The sequence below is a fragment of the Psittacula echo genome (assembly GCF_963264785.1).
Source record: "Psittacula echo genome assembly, chromosome: 2".
NCBI lineage: Eukaryota > Metazoa > Chordata > Aves > Psittaciformes > Psittacidae > Psittacula > Psittacula echo.
In genome coordinates this window covers 36,207,669-36,230,871 of record NC_137737.1, presented here as the reverse complement: position 1 = coordinate 36,230,871, position 23,203 = coordinate 36,207,669, and the positions used below count along the sequence as shown (strand labels likewise).

The 23,203-nt window shown below is 37.7% G+C and overlaps 1 protein-coding gene across 1 annotated transcript in view; it reads left to right on the top strand.

Moving 5' to 3' along the window:
- Positions 1 to 20,345, top strand: part of CDK14 (cyclin dependent kinase 14) — a gene marked incomplete at both ends in the record, with an annotated part of 264,713 nt that extends 244,368 nt beyond the window's left edge. The window contains 2 exons of the mRNA XM_080610617.1: positions 16,415 to 16,554; positions 20,230 to 20,345. Coding sequence (XP_080466743.1) covers positions 16,415 to 16,554; positions 20,230 to 20,345 — 256 coding nt within the window. The remainder of the gene's footprint in view (positions 1 to 16,414; positions 16,555 to 20,229) is intronic.
- Between the last annotated feature and the right edge of the window lie 2,858 nt (positions 20,346 to 23,203).

Sequence of the window (23,203 nt, the reverse complement as noted above, 5' to 3'; positions counted from 1 at the left end):
GCTATCTCCCCGTCAGGTGCGGTAGCCGCGGGCCGTGAGGGGACGCGGGAGCGCGGCAGCCATAAGGCGACAGCGCGAGGGGGAGCGCTCGAGCCGGCTCAGAGGGCCCTCAGCGCAGGGCGGGGAGGAGGCACCGGCGGAGGCCGAGTTTTGGTTGCAAATGTTTTCCTAACACTGCTTGTTTGTTTATTTCAGTACTTAATGGGGTTTATTACATTAATTTCAGGGTGGTGGAAACAGCTTGTTTGCACTTCAGTGCTTGTGTGTGTGTGTCTGCTTCTGTACATTGCACCCGCTCAGTACCGTTTCTGGCTCTGTATAGGGGGCTCAGCTGCAGCCGTGCAAAAGGCACCGTTCTCAGCCCAGGAGCGTCTAGTGCTAAGCTGAAATGCACTACAGGTTTTGTCAGCCCCGTGGTAATGAATTCTGTGATACCGATTAAAGCCATTGACTGAGAAAAATCTCTGGATTTCCTTTGTTCATCTGTTTGCCAAGTTGAAAAATTCTTTACAATTTATATTTGAATGTTTCTGTCAGATTGGAACGACTGCAAATTGCTCAAATGTTATACCTTTTAAAACTTTGGGGGGTGGGAGAGTATTCCTAAGAGATCTCATTGACAGAATATTTATCTTAACATCTAGTTTATTTTTGTTTTATTCCAAATTTCTCCCCCTCCCCCTCCTCCTCCCCCCCCCCCCCCCTTTTTGTGATGCTAAACCTTGGGTATTGTGTTACATCCTCTTGGCCCAGTTAAAAGTAGTAATAAACCTCCTAATCTAGACCACAATAGCCTAATAACTCTATGTTTCATTAGTAAAATTAGATTGTTACCGTCCTATACCTTACTCATCTGTGACAGCTGTGAAAGCACAGCCGTAGCATACATGGGTGTTCTTTGTTGCCTTCTGCATCATTTAATTCAGTTTCTGGCATTGGGCTAGAGTTTGTTGGCGTTACTATCTCCAAACCTATCCATATTTTGGGTTATTCTTCCCTGGTAGTTAACAGTCTGTAGTTCTCTCTTCTCTATCTTATTTGTAGATTTTTTTTCCCACATATATCACTTCTTTTAGCTTCTTTGCACTGATTTCTTTGTCTTATGTGGTGTTTCCAACGTTTAGTTTCATCTAAGAATTGATTCAGTATGCAGTGTCCCTTGGTCCAGGTCATTAATAAAGATGTTAAATAAAACTGTGACTAACGCTAATCCCTCTGGCACACAGCTGGACACTTCCCTTCAACTCCGTACATTGCCACTCATCCTTACCCTGTGCTTATGGTCTGTCAGCCAGTTGTCAGTCCATGAGATAGTGTATCATATCTCAGCTCTTTGGAATTTGTCTACAGAACAAGATTTCTTAGAGAAATTGCATCAAACATTATCTCCTGTTGCTTTATTCCAGCAATAATTAAGTCCATTTTTAAAAAAATCAAATTATCTGATATGTTATTCATTAGTCACATTTTCTTTCTTTTGATTGCCATTTTGTCTTAGTTTTTTCTTAAAACTGGTTTTGCTTCCATAATGTCTATGTTTTGTTTCTACTGTCTATATTGTGTGTCAGCATCCAGCAAATATTTGCCAAGATTGTCTTACTTATTTAAAAATCAGAAAGGAAGTATATGTATATATTTTTTAAGTCTAATACAATACTTTAGAATGCAGACAAAAATTAGCTAACATTACTGTAACTTATCTACAGTAATAACCCTGTAAACAGAAATGAGAAAAGAGAACTAACTCTTCTTGCAGAGATTCCCTGGAAAGACTTTTAAAAGGTGCCTTACATTTGTTTGCTATCCTCACTAATTCCTTAAGAATTCCTTAAGATATTGAGACGTATATCAGATAGACGTGTTTATTTGGTGTTTCCAGGTATGATTTTTTTTTTTCAAAGTATGTTCTTCATTAATGTTTTTGAATACTTACTGATCAACTCTTTTCAGATGTTTCCAGTTGTTCTTTCTTCTTACGCATTTCTACATGCCAATGTTTTATTAATTTCTCAGAATTATGTTTTTGGTAGTCTGTTACTCATATGTTGCCATAGTGTCTGGGTTCATTTCTTGGTTTGAAGTCTAATACTTTCTGATCAGAGGCACCAGGCATCATTATATCCTCACATTCCTAATTCTGCCCTCTTGCTCCAGTTCTGTACTGTTGGCCTCTCTGCTGAAATCTTTCTTCTCCAGATAATGATGTTGCTGACAAAATTGAGTCTCTGGGATGTGTTTTAAAAATATTTGCCTGAGGAATTGAAGACATATTGTGAAGGCAGTAATGTAAGTGAAGTAGACCTTACTGCTGTGTCTCTCATTATTTGTATGTAGCCATTAAAGACAAGATTCTTCCAAAATGAAGCCTAAATGATAGGCGCCTGAAGAATTGGGCTGGCATTCAAAACTGCCTAGTGCTAAGCCACTGCTGTTGGCATAAGTGGCTTGATATTATCCACTGCTTTTTGTCATGTATTACAGATATTTTTTCCTTAACTCAACAGTTTCTTTGATTCTCCTCTTAGGGTCTCAGAAATGTATAGAATTTGGAGAGACGGTGCAGGCAGGCAATAAATGTAATAATATCATTATGCTACTGAGTTTTGTCATCTCTACAGACAGTTTAAGCCAATCTCAAAAGCCATGCTGTTTGGCTCTTTTGCCAGCCAAAGGCCTACAGACAGTAGTTAAGGTTTCTGCAGTGGTACAAACATCACAAAATATCTTTACCTCAGATAAATATTTATTTTACTGACTTTTATGATGATTTGATGTGGGGTTTTGAGCATAATTCTTAACACCTACTTTTTTGAGGTAGGATGGTAATTATAAGTATTTACAGGTTGCCATTCATGAGACTGTCCTGTGACCATCTCCCAAAATTCATTACAACTTTGTCAAGAAAATCTTTATTGCTTCCTTTCCTGTGTTTCTGGCTGTGGCACTTCATGTATCTGCCTTCAGATTTCTGACTTCTTTCCTACCATATAGGATAGAGAAGCAAGAATTTTTCTTTTTCTTTTTTTTTAAATTAATGATACAAAACCACATGGCATTTTAGGAGACTCATGAAAACGGTGATTTGTTTCAAAGCTTGGAGCTATTTGTTAGTCAGACAGTTTTCATAGTTAAATTTAGTGATTTCTGTAAATAACCTACCTTTTAAAGTTTGAAGCTATTGTTTGAGAATGTGAAACGGCTGCAGGCTGATCATCATGTATATATGTTCAGTGTCTGTTTGACCTGAGTGTCAGAAAGGGAAGATAGGAGACAGTAATCCTTGCTGATGCATTAAAATGAAGAGGTTACATTATGTTTCTTCAGCAACACACTGTGAATAACGAGTCTCGTCATAGGGCTTGTGCACCTGTCATTGCTGGAGGGCAAAGAGGCAAGTAGTTCCAAAGGGAACTGACCTTTTTCTTTCAGGCATTGAGTCAATCCCATATCCTAAGGCACACATTCTGCGTTAAAATTATTATAATTCTCTTGGTATTATGCTGAACAACAGACTGTGGTGAAAATCTATGTTAAAACCCCCCAAAAAACAAAACAAAACAATGGTGGTGATGGTAGTTTGCGTATTGTTTTTAATAAAGCCTTCACAGGAAATAAATATATTCTGTAATTTTGAAAGACATCACTAAAACAGTTATGTTCTCTGATAAATTTAATAAAAAAAATTGAAATGTGTTTTGTCTGAATTAGCAGCTGGATACCAAAATGTAAATGACAATATTTATCTCTAAATGTGATTCTCAAGAAAACTGCATCCTTTAAAATACTCTAATGTATAATACAGTGTATATCCACTGTCTGCCACCTCAGCTGAATTTGTATCATAAGATCTGATTTACAAATAGACAACTTTCTGTTAAATTATTCACATCTCATAATAATTGATGTAACAGAGTTGATCTTATGCTGAAGCACATTTGATCATAAATTCAATGAAAGCAGCCGCCATCTTTGTGATGTTTGTCCAGCTAAATCCTTCAGTGAATAAAATAATAAAGATGCCAGCTGTGTTTGTTTTATCATCACGGCTGCAATAGGAAGCTGGAAATACAAATTAATAAAAGCTCTAATTTTTCATATTGGATTTAAAAACTGAGAATCTTACTGCAAAGAATTTAAGTGAAAAAAGAAATTATTTCTTTCACATTCTCATGAAGGTATTGTTTGCTTTTTTTTCCTATTGTTTAGGAATCTGGAATACTTTTAAAATACTGTCATTGTTTGGACCCAAACTTATAAAATCCAAGGAAATCTTATAAAAATAGATGAAATTTATGCTTTTCTATCTGACACTATTGCAAGTTAAGAATGGGCCATTATTTTTGTATTGCCTATTTTGGTTAGATTCTGTAGCAATCTTAAAGCTCTGCTTACTACTGCATACTATTAGTGTACCTCAGTCTAATTTCACCACTCTGACATAAAAAATCATGCTCCAGATTATTATTGCCCTTCTTCAGCATTGTGACTTTTGTAAAATAGTGTTATATTCTAGTTTTATTTCTTTCATATTTGATCCTTAAAGTGCCCTTGAGTCAAGCTTTATTCTGCAACAATGAGGGCATGAATCTTCCCTGAGATGTTGACAGACAGTGTTTGGTGAATGTCATTTTTCTGTCAGCTACAGCCTACATCTATACTGCTAACTAAAGGAGAGCCAGGGACAATCTTCTGGCCCCGAGGCCATGTGGCAGACCTTAGCTACAGCTCTGCTAAGTAACACTTGGGCATGCATCTCCTGTGGGCTTTATGTCATCCCCATGCAGCTGCAGGTACAGTTATTATTTTGGGTGTGTTTGGTATTAGTTTCTTAATTCTAAATTTCCAGCGTAACATAAGACCTCTATTGCAGGACATGGGAATTGTGTTTTTTAGAGTAAGACTGAAGGTAGTGTATTTCCCATCCTGTTTGTAGGAGCCCGGTACATGCCACCTTTTGGGAATGGTCCCTGGCATGGGTTGTTCTGTGAACTACGTCTAGGAGTGGTTTTGGAGAGTGCTAGTTGGCATGGGCCAAATAAACCAGGGGGCAGTGTGGACGCCCAGTAGCTGAGTGGTCAGGCTCTCTCCCTAGCCCTGCTTAATTCAGCAAGATAAGCTTCAGCAGAGAGATTCTTACTGTTCCCTGCCCTGTGCTCACTTGAGCATATTCCCAGTGAAATTTCTCCTCACTGTAATGCTAGCATGCTTAGTCACCTAGGCCTGAAGCTGTAGGGGTGATTTTTGTCTTTCCTTTCCTATCCCATGCACTGAGACTACTATATATGCTTTACTTTTTTTCCTTTCCAGCTTTTCCAAGAGACTCTTTTTCCTTCCCCAGCCACCTCCAATCTTGATTATCATAACACACTTCTCATGTCCTCTCATGGCCAACAGCCTTCTTCAGATCATATCAAAACCAACCAATAAATTAAATTTATTTGTGAATTGCTTATCTCTCCTCCGAACACTGACTGTTTCACTCTATTCTTCTTGAGCTTCCTCTTAGCTTTTCAGAATCCTCCATAATTACATCTCTTTCTCTCTTACTTCACAAAGCTCTATGTTTGCTCCTATTCCCTATTCTTAGGTCAGTGATCCCGTTCTCATATTTAGGCCTTCTTCTGTCTCCTAGATAATTCAGGCAGACACAACTGCTTCTTCCTTTCTGGGAAGAATCAGATGGGCTTGTGCCCTGATAGTCCATTCACGAGTTATTTGTGGTACTTTTCTGCAGGCTTCTTGTTCTCAGTTTGGAAGCTGACAATACTAGTCCTTGTCTGCCTCAAATACCTACTTTCACCAAAGCTTAATATCCATTTAGGACCCTACAATGGGACCCACATGTTTATTTACCTGCCCGTCCTGCTTTGGTGGCAGCACAGGTGTCGCAGAGCTCCATGGATTACACAATTCCACGTGTGCAAAATCTTTTGAAAATCCAAAAATCCAACTGCTTAGTTTTAGTCACTAGAAGTGGCTTGAGCTCTACTGGCAGTCAGTTTCTAGTGGCAGCTGGGTCTTTGGGAAATCTGACCTTTAATGGTCACTATTATAGGTAACAATTTTGATTTTAGTTCTTAAATCACCTGTGCTGATTTATGCCTAAATAGCAGTCACTCCCTGCTTAGTTGTCTCTCTTTTATGCTACTTTAACAGGTTAGGGTTTGCAAAAATAGTTCAGGACTGAGTTCTTCCCTACTGCAAGCTGATTTCTTAGTGTCAGATAGCACTGCGTCCTCACTCATATGTGTGTACAAGCACTTAAAATTGACATATTTCAGTATTTGGTAGTTAAAATATACAGTTTGTGATTTGGTTGTTCACCTCCAACCTTTTTATAGTTAAAAAGGCATAAACTGTTGTGTTAAATCTGAACCACTTTTTAAAAAGACTTCAATACAGGTACATGTGGATATGTAATGTTTCACTTTCTTTAAAAAATCACTGCAAAATCATATTACTTTTTTCCCAAATTACGTACTAGAGGGAGATCATTGTTTTCTCCTTTTCTCATTATCTCTGTGCCTAAGAAACCCTTGAATGCACTTTTTTCCCCTGTTCAAGTTCAAAGTCAAATTCAGACTTCTTTTAACAAATTGGCGCTAGCACATTTGTCTCTTAACAGGTATTAATGCTGTTGGTATCAGGCACCGGATTTTCAGTCTGCTAGCTGGAAGGTGACCTAATGTTCCCTTTAGAAAGTATCTGTCTCTATTAGTGTAAAGAGAAACAGTGGTGTGCTAAATCAGGAATTTAGCACAGGAATCAGTGAATCTGGAGAAGAAGCTGGTACAAATGTGACATTCCATCCTGTGTGTTTCCCTAACATCACCTGAACCAAGTACCTGAGGGTCAGGGAGCTGCAACTAGTTCTGTGTCATGTAAGTCTGTCTAAATGTATGGGTATAATAATAAGTAATACAGAATTTTTGACTGCATAGCTTTCAATATTTTGCCCATATGCTGTCATTATAATTATCTTGGTCTCCTCCTCTCAGTGTTTACTAGTTCTGCATCATTTCCCTGTCATGTCTTAGTTTAGGAGTATAGCTGCAAAACAACCAGAATGCCTACTTGTATGTAATTGCTTAGTCTTGTTGAGTTCAGAAAGGCGGCTCATATACATAGTTAAATACATGCATATGCTTGGAGTCTGTCTTCCTGAGCTTTCTAGGCTTGAGGCATTCACTCTGCCTCCAAATATCTCTCCACCTTTAATGAGCTGTATAAATAAATACAAAGTACTCCTGTTCATTCCATACCCATAAAAATATATTTTATTAGCTGAGAGGTATACCATAATAGAAAAGATCAGACCCATCTGATGTTTTAGGGAGCTGTGGGAGGACAGGACAAGTAGCTGCTTCCACGTGGTTGACGGACCCGAGGCCCCAGCAAGACAGATTTGTAGGTTAACTGTGATAAATGATCTTTGGCTTCACTGACTAAAGTGAGGTCACCCTTCTTGGGGCACTGCCTGCATGCTGCAGCCTTGCAACAAATTCTTGTTGAACTACTGAGCAAACAGACCAGTTCTTATTTACATTAGAATGAAATTAAGACTTTTTAAACACAAAATGATAAAATATGAGACAAGAGGCAGAGATTCATAAGGCAGTGCTAATGTTTATTTACTAGAATTTAGTTGGTTTTGTTTTCTTTTTTTCTTAGTTTAGTTTTCAAAAGGTCCAAAAAGCTTGTTTTTCTTTCTGTAGTCATTTAATAAGGGAAAATAGGGCAAAATTTGTTTACTGCCTTAGTGGCTGCACCCACTTGACAAATTTGAAATTCAGAGTTCGGTTATTTTCTGGGGGGGAAGTATTTTGCTTGGATTTCTTTGGAGATTAACAATCCAGATTTTCAAGGGTGGGAGGAGGAAAAGTGCAGATCTTTGACTGCATTGTGTGCCAGACGTTTATTTCAGCTATTTCTAAATTGGGGGGGTGGAGGGGGGAAGGGATTATTCTCTCCTTTTTTTGGCTTATGTCCAACCAGTGAGGAAATAAATATGTGAAGAAAAAATGCTATGGAATGTTAACTCCACTGCTGTATTTTCTTCCTTTTATCATGCCCCAAGATTCAGTGAAGTTGATATAAATTCACCATGCCTTCTTTTAAAAAGCATAACAGAAAGGCATTCTTCCTTTAAGAGTCAGACTGTAAAAGGTGATTTTCTTTCACTCAGTTTGGTTTAAGCCTGTAAAAAGCATTAAGTGAAAAATCTGATATATTTGTTAGGGCATTTATTGCATTACTAACTTATATTTTCAGTTCTCAGTGAAAGGTTTATAGAGAACATAAACCTTGAAGAGTTTTTGTTCAGGATTAAAGATATATTTTCTCCATTTTCTGGTGAAATAATAGCTCATAAAATGATTGGGGTGTTAGGAATTGTTTTTAGCTCTATTTCTTTTCCAAGGATATTCTGTTCAAGTTGTTGAGGTGCGTGAAGGAGGCCTTTAAAAAACATTCACATTGATCAGAAGATTCATGCCCTTTAAACAATTTCTAAACAACCAAAATCTTCTGATTAGGTATCACCACTGTGTTGTTTTCTTTCATTGACTGCACTTACAGCAAGCAAAGATCTTCCAGTAAACTGTAAATTTAGCATATTCAGAAGTAGTCTGTTGTGGTTAAGGAATACACTGTGTCTTACATAATTAGTATCTTTAGTACTGGACTGGTTGGGATGCTGTAAGAATTAAAATAGCTGATTGGTGGTAGCATGTAAAATCAAAAAGAAATAATGGTTAAATTCTTTCTTGGGCAAAATGGTAAAAGGCATGTTCTGACTAAAATTTCTTAGGAAATATTTCCTGGGAACTACCTGAGAGAAGCTGATGAAAACTGAGTGAAATAATGTGAAATACTTGAGGTATTCCTCTTTTAGTTTAAAGAAATAGTTGTGGTTTTAAAAGGTAGCAGAACACTGTACCTAGCAGCCATGTTGCCTGGAATATCATCACCTCAGAATTCCCAGGAATTAAGGAAGTTACATGATCATATCGCAGAAAGCCAAATTCTCAATAGCTTAGAGTATGCTATCTTTGGACATATATTGTATATTAGCTGATTAAATAAGCTTATTTTACTTACCTTTAATGTATACCATGCAGACACATAGAATCATAGAATAGTTAGGGTTGGAAAGGACCTTGAGATCATCTAGTTCCAACCCCCCTGACATGGGCAGGGGCACCCCACACTAAACCATGTCACCCACGGCCTCATCCAACGGGGCCTTGAATACCGCCAAGGATGGAGCATTCACAACCTCCCTGAGCAACCCATTCCAGTGCCTCACCAGCCTCTCAGTAAAGAATTTCTTCCTTATATCCAATCTAAACTTCCCCTGTTTAAGTTTGAACCCGTTACCCCTTGTCCTGTCACTACAGTCCCTGATGAATAGTCCCTCCCCAGCATCCTTGTAGGCCCCCTTCAGATACTGGAAGGCTGCGATGAGGTCTCCACGCAGCCTTCTCTTCTCCAGGCTGAACAGCCCCAACTTTCTCAGCCTGTCTCCATACGGGAGGTGCTCCAGTCCCCTGATCATCCTCGTGGCCCTCCTCTGGACTTGTTCCAACAGTTCCATGTCCTTTTTACGTTGAGGACACCAGAACTGCACACAATACTCCAAGTGAGGTCTCACGAGAGCAGAGTAGAGGGGCAGGATCACCTCCTTCGACCTGCTGGTCACGCTCCTTTTGATGCAGCCCAGGATACAGTTGGCTTTCTGGGCTGCGAGCGCACTCTGAAGCCGGCTCATGTTCATTTTTTCATCGACCAACACCCCCAAGTCCTTCTCTGCAGGGCTGCTCTGAATCTCTTCTCTGCCCAACCTATAGCTGTGCCAGGGATTGCTCCAGTCATGACTGAGCTTACTGGCCATTATCAAATGTGAATTGCCATGAGAGGTTAGATCACTTCATTGTGTAGTTCAGGTGTGACTAAACTGAGTCTCTGAAGCCTCATGTGACTCATGAGCAGTTTAAGTAAGCATCTTGATTCTCCATTCTGAGAAATTCAGGAGCTGCAACTATAATTATGGCTTACCTACTTGGTCAGTAGGTTCTTTAAAAAATTTACCCAGAGCATAAAGATTGTATACCTAGAGGTAAATCTATATTAATGAAGAGAGAAAAATAAGCAAACAAACAAAAAAACCCCCACAAACAAAAACTCCAAACCAACCAAACAAACCCTAGTTGCCTGTATTGTTAGAACCATCATTTGTTACATTAATTTTTCATGAAACGCTATTCATCTTGGCTGCTTTCCAGCTAATGGCATCTGTGCAACTGTCAAGTGAGAATTAGTTCAGACAGGTCAGGGTTATTATTACCTTCCTGGAATGCACTGAATGAACTTGCCTCCACAGCTTTCCAAATGGAGCTCTGACCTCTTTTACATCAACATTAATAGCAGTACCAAAGAATCAAACATTATCTCTGTTCTGTGTCTGTGAATACTTAGCATTGGCAGTCATGGCTTGTATATTAAGAGTAAACGTCTTGACCACATTTTTAGTACTTAAGCAGGTAAGACTGTTGATGCTGTGATATGGTACTATAATTAAAAGGGAACATGCTAATTTCTAAATTTCCAAAGAGATAGTTCTGTACACACTTATCAAAATCATGAGTGTCTGAAGACTGTGGAGTGCAGTGTTGTGCAGAAGAACAGAGCAAGGACAGATACTGGGAGGGGAGCAGTATAGCCACGTTAGTCCAGGATTTGCCCCAGTCTAGTTCATGTAAGAAGCCTGAGCAGGATGTTTTACTGTGTCAATCTTGCTTCTAGTGAGCTACTGAGCTAGAAGAGCACAATTAAGCCAATGGCCTATGAAACCTGGAGACCGTACTTTCCCACCCTGCATTTGTATACAGCTCAGTGTTTCTGAATCTAAACTTCTGCCAGCACCTCAATTTGGGAAGAGCACAAGAGGCATGGATTATTTGGAGACAGGCCTTTCCTAAAGATCATGCAAAGCCAGCACAGCGTTAGGACTGCTGTTGTTAGCCCTATGAGAGTGTAGGGGACAATCCTAACACTGAAATGTGGTTCCTGTGACTGTGTTTGAATGACATGTTTACTGTACAGTAGGCTTGAAGTACGTCTACACTGTGCTGTAAAGCAAATGCTGTATTTTGTGATTGATCAGCAACAAGTAAAACCCTGCTTCAGTGAGCCTTCAAAAGCTTTTGTCTCTCTTTGTTCACCAGTTTTAGTTCTCAGTAACCTCTGTGTAAAACACTGAAAAAATAGTAATGTCTTTATTCCGTTAGAGTCTCATCTTGAGGTGCTGCTTTATGCCTTCATCTGTATCAAAAGCTAAAAGCATTGCATCAAAACTTGTGTTCACTTGTTGCAGTGGTTTCATGATGGCTAAATAAACTCTACAAAAGCTCCATGGAGGCACACCAGGCACGTTAGGGAAGCAGCTTCTGCATGCTGGAGCTGGCACATCAAGTCTTTGAAGATGGTAGGTGTTCTCAGCATGGCTGTAACAACAGAAAAGCTGTTGATATTTAATAAAAAGGAAACGTTACTTTAAGTAGGCTCTGCTCCAATTTTTGTGCTGCGTAGCTGCTGCTAGTAGGGTCGCACATATATTCAGAGATGCTAACTATTAAGGCCATCAGCTGGCCAGAAGATAATGAATTTGGAAAGAAAACATAAACTACAATATATGGTGTTGATACAGTTTTGTGTCAGAATTCAGGAGAAGCTTAAAGCCTGGGACAAGGGGAAAAGACTGCCATCCTCAAGGAGACTTGGATGAAAATGGGGAATGTAACCCTCATGGCAGTGCAATAGCAGGTGAGATACCACAGGGACTGTACAGGAGCCCTGTTGTTGAGTGGACCCACGGCATCTTCTGTGAAACAAGCTGGAAGGGTTGCTATGTGGCCTGCCTGATTTGCACCAATTTGTTTATTCTCTTCATACCATTAAAAATTAAACTCAGCTAAATGTTGTGATTGTTCAGGTTAACTGTGGTTTTGTCTTTCAGCACTTCAGGTTGCAAGAGATTACTTAGAATAAAAGCGAGCTGAGATTTCCAAAGGGAGTTAGGTGCCTCTCTCCTCTAGGCCATGCTATAAAAGTCAATCGAGAAATGAATTAATGATATGCTGTGAGAGTCGTATCTTCATGTGGAAAATATGCACAGTAAACGATTTTTGCTTTGGGAAGTATTTACCTCATGCTGTTAGGAGTATATAGACAGTGTATTATCTCCATTTGTTTTAATGCCCATTTGTCTTAATTATTAATGTGAATTTGAGCTGCCTTCTTCATTGCATTTAAAAGCAAATCACCCCAAGTTCAGAAGTTCATTGCACATGCCCAAAACTTTTTTTTCTCAAGAGCTTAAACGAAACTTCAGTGATCTTAGTCGTGTTCTGCTTGACCAAATACTGACCTTCCTCTGCAGTAAAAAGACATTTAAGCCTGTTTTCTGAAATTAAATCAAATTCTTGTAATCCAATGAGATTTACAACTGCTCAAGTCTAGTCAGACTCATATATATTTAAAGTAAGACAGGTTCATATGGTGCTTGTTTTTCTTGAGCTAAGACCATATATAGCTTTTGGGATTAAGTTGAAAAGTAATGAGTTTCATGGATGTCATCAGAGTCGGTGTGTAAAAATATTCCTAATCTTTATCAGAACAATACTTACGTATTGTTTCATACTTATTGCCAAAGATTTCTCTGTATTCTGCTGTTTGCCACATTTCTGAAAGTATGTATGCTGTCATGGCCAGTAACTATTCCTCAGTGATTAGTGTGACAGTAAATGAAGCGTGAATATTGCGACTTGCCATATCATGCATGCTAAGTTCCTATATGGCCCAACTGCTGTGAGACAAAACATGCTATTATGTTTTAGACACAAAACCATATTGTATGAAATTCCATCCTGTCACATACTAAAGGAGGTATATTTAAAAATCAAATATATTTTTTTCTTTAGCTCTTTTTGTTAACTTTTCTATATTAGATATTTAACTACTGAACCCCATCAGAAAATTCAGCCTTTGTCCCTATCAAGGAGTCATGTTTCAAACTCACATCAGACAAATTGTTAATGTTTTAAGGAGGACATTTTAAAGAGACTACTGGCAGAAAAATAAAAGAATAAAAAAAAAGAAACCAAACATTCTGATGTTTCAGACTGCTGAAGGAGGTTATGTGCTAAATGAGTTTCTCCAAACAATTCTGCTGTAGTAGATGTAATTTAAATACATGATCATACGGTGTATTTTCCGTAAGTAAAAGTAAGTAAGTATAAGTAAGTGCATTTTTCATAAGTAAAGCTTGTCTTTAAACAAAGAAGCAAAATTAGTCATGCATTCCACTAAGGCATCAGTTTTGATACAGACGACCTTAGGAGCCCTCATGCAGATGCCTTTTGCAGTGTCCACTGATTTCCAGAACTGACCTGCAGAAGACGTGGGTTTTGGAGAAGAATTTTTTCATTGCTTTGCAAAGTTCCGTAAACTAGGCTAGAGCTCTGATGTAGGATTTTAAAGATACAGCTGAGCCTAGCTAAAAGGAATGATTTGATCCATGAGTTACTTGGATGATCTTCTACGCTTGGGTACATAATACTACTAATGTAGCAACTGGAACCTTCAAACTATGGTAGAATCAACTAATACCACCACCTTTCCACCAGCCGTACTGGGATTATTATCACGGCAGGTAAATGTAATAGATACAGCAGACTGAAGTATGTTTGCAGACTGTGCAATGAATTTATTCCCTTTTCTATTTATTAATCATAAAATTGGTTCTAATTTTGACTTATTTATTCACGATTATTCCATTAGTTGGTGTGGTTACGTTGCAGATATTTGTTAGGTTTATATTGTATTAGTGTATAATCTGCTGATTACTTGATACTTATCTTTAGCTTCTTGATTGATCTCTTTTTGTTTCTAAACTGGCAGGATGATTTTGGCTTCCTAAACTGTTCCTACTCAAACTATTTTCCATTTTTATTAGTCAATCTGATTTTATTGCTGAAAAAATGAGCAGTATGCCAAGTACATTGTTGACCATTAATACAGTCAAAATGTCAGCACCACTCTGTTCAAGAGCACCGAGGAACTAGGGTGTCACCATCCATAATTTCACCTGCAATTCAGAACTCAGTGTTTGAATGTTGTTTTCTTTTGCTTTGCCTTACTTACTATCTTCACTATACCTATGGATCATCTAAGGAATGGTATGATTCTTACTTTAGAGCGTGATTTTTCACTGCTTACCTAAGTGACCTCGTTTTTCTGACTTGACAGTAGATTTCATTCAAGACAGAGGAAGTTTGCTATGGCTCCTAAAAAAGATGTAGCTACTTCTGTGGGGAAAAAAATACATTGGTGAAAAAATTTGCCAGGACCTCTGAACAAATAATTGGTGCAGGTGGGATTAGGAAACAAGACAGGCCTCACACATGCAATATAATCACTGCTCCATGGAAATTTTGGATGTGTAGAAGAATTAATACCAATTCTCCCTTCCTTTTTCTTCTCTTTGTTAAGAATAGCCTTTTTCCTGGTACTTTGCTGTGTTCTGTAGTGAACTTTACTGTAATTTTCAAAAAAAGGAAGCAATTTCTACAATCTGTTATTTTAAGCAGTCTGGACTTAATCTAATTTACAACCTAATTTATAGGCAATGACTGTTCCATTCACAATGTCTTTATTTGGTCACAAACTGAAAATGAAAACAGAAAAAATTATGCAATCACAAACACGGAAGTTCAGTTTTAGTTTAATCTGGAATAGCAATCCTAATCCTGGGATTTCTGTAAGATTATGCCTGATGAGAAAGAATATCCTAAAGTGGTCAGCATTGCTGGGCAATTCATCCCGAGGAATTTCTGGACAAATATCCTGCCTGCTCTTCAGATGAGATCAGATAGGCACACTATTCAAAAATTCCTGTCTAGCGTACAGTTGCTAGAAATTAAAAAGACAGCCAGTTTTGTGAGTTATTACAAATATCAGGATATCATACATATGCCAGCACGTAATTTAGCAGAGATGCTACTGACTCTTAATTTTATTTTTTTTTTCACACTTAGTATCAGCATGGACTTTTTTTAAGTTGTGTCTGTGACATTTGTGACTTAAAGTTCTCACTATAATAGCATTTTATTTTTCATTTAGTGTTTTCAGTGTTATATGTTCTTTGTTGCTGAGATAATTCTCTCCTGTGCCTATTGATCCATATAAATTGTGCCATGTCATCCTGATAAAAGAATAACTGTTTAACCCATCTTCCTGGAGTGCTTTCCAGAAAGTCAGCTAGAGCTCAACAAAAATGAACATTTGCATGAAACATGCTGTAGGTTTATTGATTTTAGTAGATTACACCATCTTTTTTCAAATACAGTAGCATTTTGGACTGCAGTCTCGTGTACCTGATTTGGGAAGGCAGTGCATTGAAAAATGGGAGACCTTTTATACACTTCGGCATTTTTACCTGATGAGAGATCTTTACTGAGCAAAGGCATGGCTGAATTTACAAAGTTACCTACAAGCAGTACCAACACAGTGTCTACAAGACTCAGCACCTCTTTTCTAACTGCATATTGCAATAAGTTTGGTGGCTTTGGAAATTCAGGAGGCAGCTCTAGGTTACTAGACCCAAGGCACACCTTGCTGATTACCATTTTACTCTCTCCCCTCCAAATCTATCATTTTTAGTTTTTGTCTTTTATAATATTCTCAAGCATATAGCTCCCAGTAAAACAATGGCTTTTCTCAGACTTCCCTAGGTAGTTTAGAAGAGATAATTCACTTACAGTTTAATATTTGCATTGCATTAATGCCTAATGAAGAGTCAACCTCCTGCTGTGTGAATATATGAAAATATAAGAAGCCAGTACTTCCCAGAAGACAGATGTCTTTATGAAACTTGATGCATATGTTGCCTGTTAAGCATCACAGGATTTTAAAATTTGATACTTCACAAAGTTGTATGAATACTGCTGTTGTTTTAAGCTTGGATTTCATGGGTCTAGATAGTAATAACCATTTGTTTCCTGTGCTGTAAATTTTCAGTCTGTCTGTATGTTCAATAAAATGTGAGTGGAAGAGTCCAAACAGTTGCTTTCAAGATGCTGTTGCTTATGATCCTTCTGCATACTAGGCAGGGCATATGTGATATGGTATATTATATGCTCTATATTTGTAAAATTTGTGCAAATTTTGAGCTATCAATCCACAAATAATTCCTTGACTCCCTAACCTGAGGAATATCTTTCCTGTGCTCCCAGACAGATGTTTGTCGTTATCCTGGCTAGCAAAACTCTGTGTTTCCACTGTGCTGACTGCAGATGGAATTAGTAAACAGAATTATGAGATTGTTCTTCAGAAAAACCTTTTGTTTGTGTTTCAGGCTGAGCTATGTGAATCATGCAGAAGATCTAGCCTCCAAACTACTCCAGTGTTTCCCAAAGAACAGATTGTCGGCACAGGCAGCCCTGAGCCATGAGTATTTCAGTGATCTGCCTCCACGGCTATGGGAGTTAACTGATAGTGAGTATAACCACCTCTGAATTGATTAAAAAGAAAAACAGTAGTTCATACAGCTATATGTGTGTATGCTAACCCTCACATGCAGACAGCTTCATGGGCATACACAGCCACACACAAAATAAGTGAGTGCAATTGTGTAGCTTGAAATTACGTAGTTAGCTTGACATAGGGTAAAACGGATTCTTTTTCTTTTCCTTTGCTATCTCTGCTCTGCAGTCTGCAGCCTGCTATCTTTGTATTTGATTATGTGTGCAGCCAGTAGAATTATCTGAATTGTCATAAAGCAAAAAGAAAAATGCAATTTACATATTTGGTGCTTTTCACTTTATAATATACAGTACTTCTTAACTAGCTGCAGCATACAGGATAAAAATCCAGCCGTGTTTGATTCACAGAATCTCTGTGTGTTAGAATTGTAACCTTTAAGAAACGGCTTGGCATTTGAAAGTCTGAGAAACACAGAGTAGACAATCAGTTAATTTGCTGACTTAGTGTAAGAACTAGGTGGCCAATGGTATTATTAACTAAGAATGCTTGCAGTATCTACATACATCTTACTATATCTTTTATTAAAATGTATTCCAGTTGACTGGGCTAAAATGTTCATATCATCATGTATGTTATCAATTATCTCTTTAATAATTGTAAATCATTTATATCATAAGTTAGCATATATTTTTGCCAGTGTTAAAAGCACACTACTATTTATTCCGGGGGAAAATGTTATCATGCATATTCCTGATATAGAAGAGGTTCCGTTATTAAAAATAGGTTTCACAGAGGAATAACAATCAGCATTTTGCATTAACTCAATGTGGTAAACAGAAGCATGTTTGTACTGGAACAGCGTATGTTATTTTCTGCTTTCAAACATATATCCATTAGCAAATGAGCTAAATAGAGTACTCTGAGGCAAAAAGCTCAGAGGTGCAACGATAGCACGTGTGGGTATGTAGCTATGGCTGATTTAAAAATTTGCTTGCAAAAACTGAGCACCCTTTCTGAATATTAATACGCAATAGATTATGTTTGCATCAGTGTCAGTATGAAAACTTCTGTCTTCTGTAAATTTATCTTTTCTGCCCATGACAGCTGTAGTAGTCACATTTTGAGCTGGTTTGGTGGTCTGGCTGTCCAAGTACCCTGAATCCACACTGAAGAGTACTTTCCCATTTGTACAGTAGGAACATTAAAATCAAATTAGCACCATTAATTTCTGTCCATCATAAGTTCTGTCATAGACCGTGTCCCTCCTCTGCAAAATGATTCCTAGTTTCCTCTTCTGCCATGCTAACTCACCGCTCAGTTTGCTGACTGCAGGACTTTGTAAGCTGAAAATTCAAAGGATGCAATGTAAATTAAGGCTGCTGTTGAAGGTCTACCTTTGCTGAAACTGATGCAGAGATTCATTTCTTCACGACTAATGAAACACCAAGAATGCCAGTTTATTTATTCTATTTCCACTAAATAGAAAACAAAAATCACTCTGCAGTGGTGACATCTCAATCCTTCTGACTGTATGATTTAGTCTAGCCAGGATTTGAATTCTGAATTCTGCAGTAGTACTTTTCTGTTAATATGGACTTATTACCCACTTGCCACTTAGTTTATCAGTCAGTGGTTAAATCCAGTTCTATCAGTGAAGTAAATGCCTACACATTATCACTCTGCAGCAGGCTGCCAACAGAGACAGTCTTGTCCTAGTCATTAACAAGCACAATGTATGCAGAACACCAGAGGGGAATTAAAACCACAAAAAATACCTCAGGGTGGTATTTTTAATATGAGAATTTAATTTGTAATTTCACAGATTAAGAATTTTGGCTGCATTAATCCTTTTATCAGCTCACAGCAGGTTATTTGCAGAAGCATAACCATAAGGCGATATTCATTGGCAGAAACACGTCTTTGCATAACGTTAAACATCAGGAGCAGTGAAACCTTTTGAAGGGGGGAGAATAAAGATGAAAAATCATTATATTTTAAAGCAAGGTTCTTCTAAATGCCTCCAGTAAAATTTTGAGTTACAGAAAGACTTTTTCTGTGTCTAGTAGATAATCATTATGAAGCATAAATCCAGATGCAAGAAAGGACAATCCCAGTATCAAATACTACAATCATTTCTATTTAGTATGACTTGGATATACTTGTAAACATATTTACAAAACAAAGAAGTCATATACTTTGGAGAGTTGGGAAAATGTTTACTGTGTAGTGAAATTACCAGGTTTTGTGATTCTAGTTCTCTGGGTTAATATTTTACATTGGGAAACACTTGGTATTGATAGTTAATTAGATGCAGTTATAAACACCTTGAGTCTCTATGCACAACAGAAGTGTTTGTACGCACAAAATCTATTGCCTCCTGATTCAGACATGACTGCAATTTTGCAGATATCTCTAGTGAATACTATTCATCATGGAATATATTTTGTCCAGTTTGGTCCTAGTGCTGAATTGCAAATTTGGGGATTTAACAGTAAAAACCAAGGAAAGACTCACAGGTGAGGGGAAAAAAAAAGGGGGACGGGGGGAAAACAGCAAAATGATTCTCCATCAGAAAATACTGTCGCTTTGGAATCACAGTATTTCACAAAGTATGGAGACTGCCTACACTGAAAAAATAAAAAAGTGTTTAATTTTCTCCCCTCATCTTGACTTTAGTACTATATATTTATATTCCATGTAATATTTTACAGCCTAAAATTTTAATCTTGTGTTTTATTTTAAAAATGTGTTCAAAATGAGTTTATATGAGAAGCAAAACTTCGATTTTGTTATGTGGTTTGGTTTCAAGTCAAGGCATCATTTCAATTGGGTTGGAAGTTCAGTTTTCAGATATACTTTGGCTAACATCAAGCCACTCTCAGTTTTCAAAATAGTACATTAAAAAGGCAAAAGTTGTGCAGTTCTGCTAAAAACATCTTGTCTGGGAGTACAATGCCATTTATGATTCAATATAGCCTTCACTCATCTCAGACATAAGGAGTAACCCATAGATTAACCCCTTTTACTAAAGAGGAGTTCTTGTTATTTGCTATTAAAAAATGAAATTGATCCTTCCCTTTTATGCTTTCATATTTGAGAGCGCATACTGGTTTATTTGCATAGAATATATGCAGTTTGTCATTTATGTTACCAAGGATAACAGAATGTCAAATGCAAGTTGAGATGTAAAAAGTACAGTGGGAAGATCTGTGCATCAAACAATAGCCAGGTCTTTTAGACATAAAGATGAGAGAGTAACTCCAAAAACTTACAGCTGCATTAGTTCTTAGTGCAAAACCAAATAAAACTGTTATAGCCCTGATCAGTTCTTTAAACAGTCTCTTAGCATTTCCTCATGCAATCATGCAGTGCAGTTCTCTGAGGATATATTTTTTTTATGGACATTTGTTCTCAGAAAGCATTGAAGTCAGTGACTTTCCCCCACCAGTTTGAGATACCCTAAGTAAAAATGACTTTTCATATCATCAATGTGTGAGTCCTTAACTATTTGCAGTTTGATGCCTGTGATTAATGTCATCATGTTCAACTAATAATTAATTGCCTGATGTTACGTGGAAATTGCCAAGGTTTTTCTAGCTCATGCAAAAAGAGGTTGCTTTATGAGAAAGCTTTTTGAGTTGTTGGGATTGTTTTAACAGGCACTGACACTTTTTTTTTCTTTTGCAGTGTCTTCTATTTTTACTGTACCGAATGTCAGATTACAGCCAGAGACTGGAGAAAGCATGAGAGCCTTTGGAAAAAACAATAGTTATGGCAAAAGTGTATCAAACAGCAAACACTGAAGAATACCTATATTCACAACTGATAATGCGGGTAAGACATGATAACTGGAAGGTATATCTTTGAAAATACTCTTTAGTTCTCTTTAGAGATGCAAAATATAACATTCAACTGTACATTTCTTAAATTGTTCATGTTCAGGCAGGTAATCTGGTTTTGCAGTATAATTGTTGATATGAGGAGTGTAAGTTCCTGGCCTTGTGGGCAAGATGAGTGTCACTGACAGGTTGAAAATACAGCAGAAATTGGTGCCAGCATATTAAACACTAGCTTGCCTTTAATTTGGACTGATATTTTTTCCCCTGCTAAGATACAGAGAGATAAAATGCCTCTTGCCAGTTCTGTTGTTAACTTTGGGGCAAGGACAAGAAATTATTCATTTAGTACGTTTGGTAGCCCTGATAGCAGAAAGATGTTCTTCATGGAGATGGGGATGCTGTTGTGTTAAATGAATTTGATCTCTTATCATTGGGTCTACTAGAACTGGTTTTGTTCCGGATGACTTTCATTCAATACCCCATCTTTTTAGCCATAGTTATTCAACAGTGAAATAGTGTGTAATATGACTTCAGGTATTCTAAGAGTAGAACAGAACTTGGGAAAAGCAGGTGAGTAGGGAGGCTATTTATCAAATTACAGTAAGGGAATGGTAGTTATATCATAGCATTAACTCTTTTCTGCCTATATGCATCACCCAATGTTTGTTCAGTGGGATTTACCTCTTGACAGACTCTTCCAATTAGCAGTATTCCCTTATATAGGTCCTTTGCTTATTATGCTTCTCTCTGTAGTTTCATACCAGTGTTTCACAAATACCCAAAGTGCAGATTCATTTCATTCAAAAATGTAGGCCTGCCTTTTTTTCAAAGTCACAGTTGCTTTTGCATATAATCTTGTCCATTATAACAGCTTGCTATGGAAGTTCTAGGAGCTGAGATATATGCACATGCTGCTCATGTACCTATTTCAAAGTATAGTCTCATACAAATATAGTTGATATTCTCATGAAGTCTATCTTTTGCTAAGCCTGCTTTTTACAATATCAGATATAACTTTCTCTAATGAATTTTATTCAGTTTTACTGGTTTATGTTATGTGTGATTGATTTTTTAACCCTGTAACTTTATGGAGGCTGTTTGCCTGACAGGCAGCAGCTATTGAAAAACTGAAATGAATAGATTTCAGTCTTGACAGCATGCTCCAATTTTTGCACAAGCTCTTCACCAGAAAACCATTTAAGACTTTCTAATGTCAGAAATGAGGCTGCCTCAGAGCAGTCTGTTTACATCTTTATTGACAAGCTAATCCCTACTTTTTCCTGGGGCTGTGTCCCTGCAGACATCTCTTCAACCTTGTCTGTTCTAACATGACATCATCCATCTAAAGTAAATTTAGAATGTGCCCAACTATGCTAGAGATCTTTTGTGTGGAAGCTTACATACAGAATCTTATTTCTCATGTACATACTCTCTGTTGCTTCCAAACAAATGTAATTTTTCATTTAAACAATATGCAGTAGAAAGTTTGTATTTGCAAAAACCATGTAAAATAGCACAAAAGAGAATTGTTTGATCATTCTTAGTGAATATATATTTAATCAGATACAGATGACTTTTCAAAATTTTATATGTAAGCGGAAAGAGAGGGCCATGTGTACCTTTGACGTACATCACTGTGCTGTTATGGCTGCTCAACCGCAGCTGTAATGCAGAATAGCACCTTTTGTTGTATAAGATCTGGAGCCACTTAGCAAATGTTATGTTGTGACATGCATATATTATTGATAACAGTTTTCCATCATGGCTTGGGACTTTATTGTGTTGGGTGCTTACAGTGCAATAACACATCAGTCCCTGGTGTAGTATTTGACTTGTGATGTAAGACGGGGAGCAGCAGATAATACTGGAAAAGTATTAGTACCAAACAGAAGTCCTCTTACTTGTGCAATGTAGAGAGCTCCGGATTAATGACATGAAACTAGAACAGAGGGAGAGGTAGAAGAAACGTTGAGAGGTAGTAGAAACTGGACCTGGGTGAAGAGCTGTTAGGATGGGGAGAAACCCTTAAAAGGATGAGACCAGCAAGAGCAGGAAATAAAAGTCGGTGTGGAGAGTGAAAGGAGTTGGGGAAAAAGACTGCAGTTTTCCATGTGAAAAGTAGGTGTAGTGAAGGCTTAATCTGAATAGCCAGCGGCTGTGATTTTAAGCAGTAGAGTGGTGCCTGTGAAGTTGGACGTTCAGTCAGTAAAATGGACGAGATATGAGGAGAGGCAGTGATTCTAGCAGAAGAGTAGAATCACAGTAAGCAGGAGAGTAGCATTGAGGAAAGGGTATTTATTAAGATATGCTCTTAAAGTCTCCATTCACAAGGCTCAGTGAAGCAAAAAGATGCATGAAAAGTGAAAAGAAAGATGACAGTAGCTCTCCAGCACCATGAAGTTAACAGGTGAGACAAGTAGAGTCAGGAGTGGAGGCAAACCGTACAAGCTGTTAAAATGTCAACAAGCCAAATCAATAACATCACAGGTAACTGGGGATAAAGGAAAATTAGAAGGTGCAAATATTGCAAGGAAATAGATCAGATTATGAAAGAAACAGAGGCAAATAAATGCAGCTTGTCTCCTGGACAAGACAGATACATAAGTGTTTTACCCATCTTCTTGAGTTGACTTAATAATGCATAAATAGGTATGGTGGGGTAGTTAGAAAGGGCTGGGATTTTGAAGTATTCCAATATCCTTCAGAAAGCTGTGAAAGAGAAAAAAATTTTGATACTTTTTGTGTAAATCCTCTGATATATGTGGAGGAGAATGGTTCTATTTTTTACATATTGTGTATATTTTTAATCATTTATACATTGT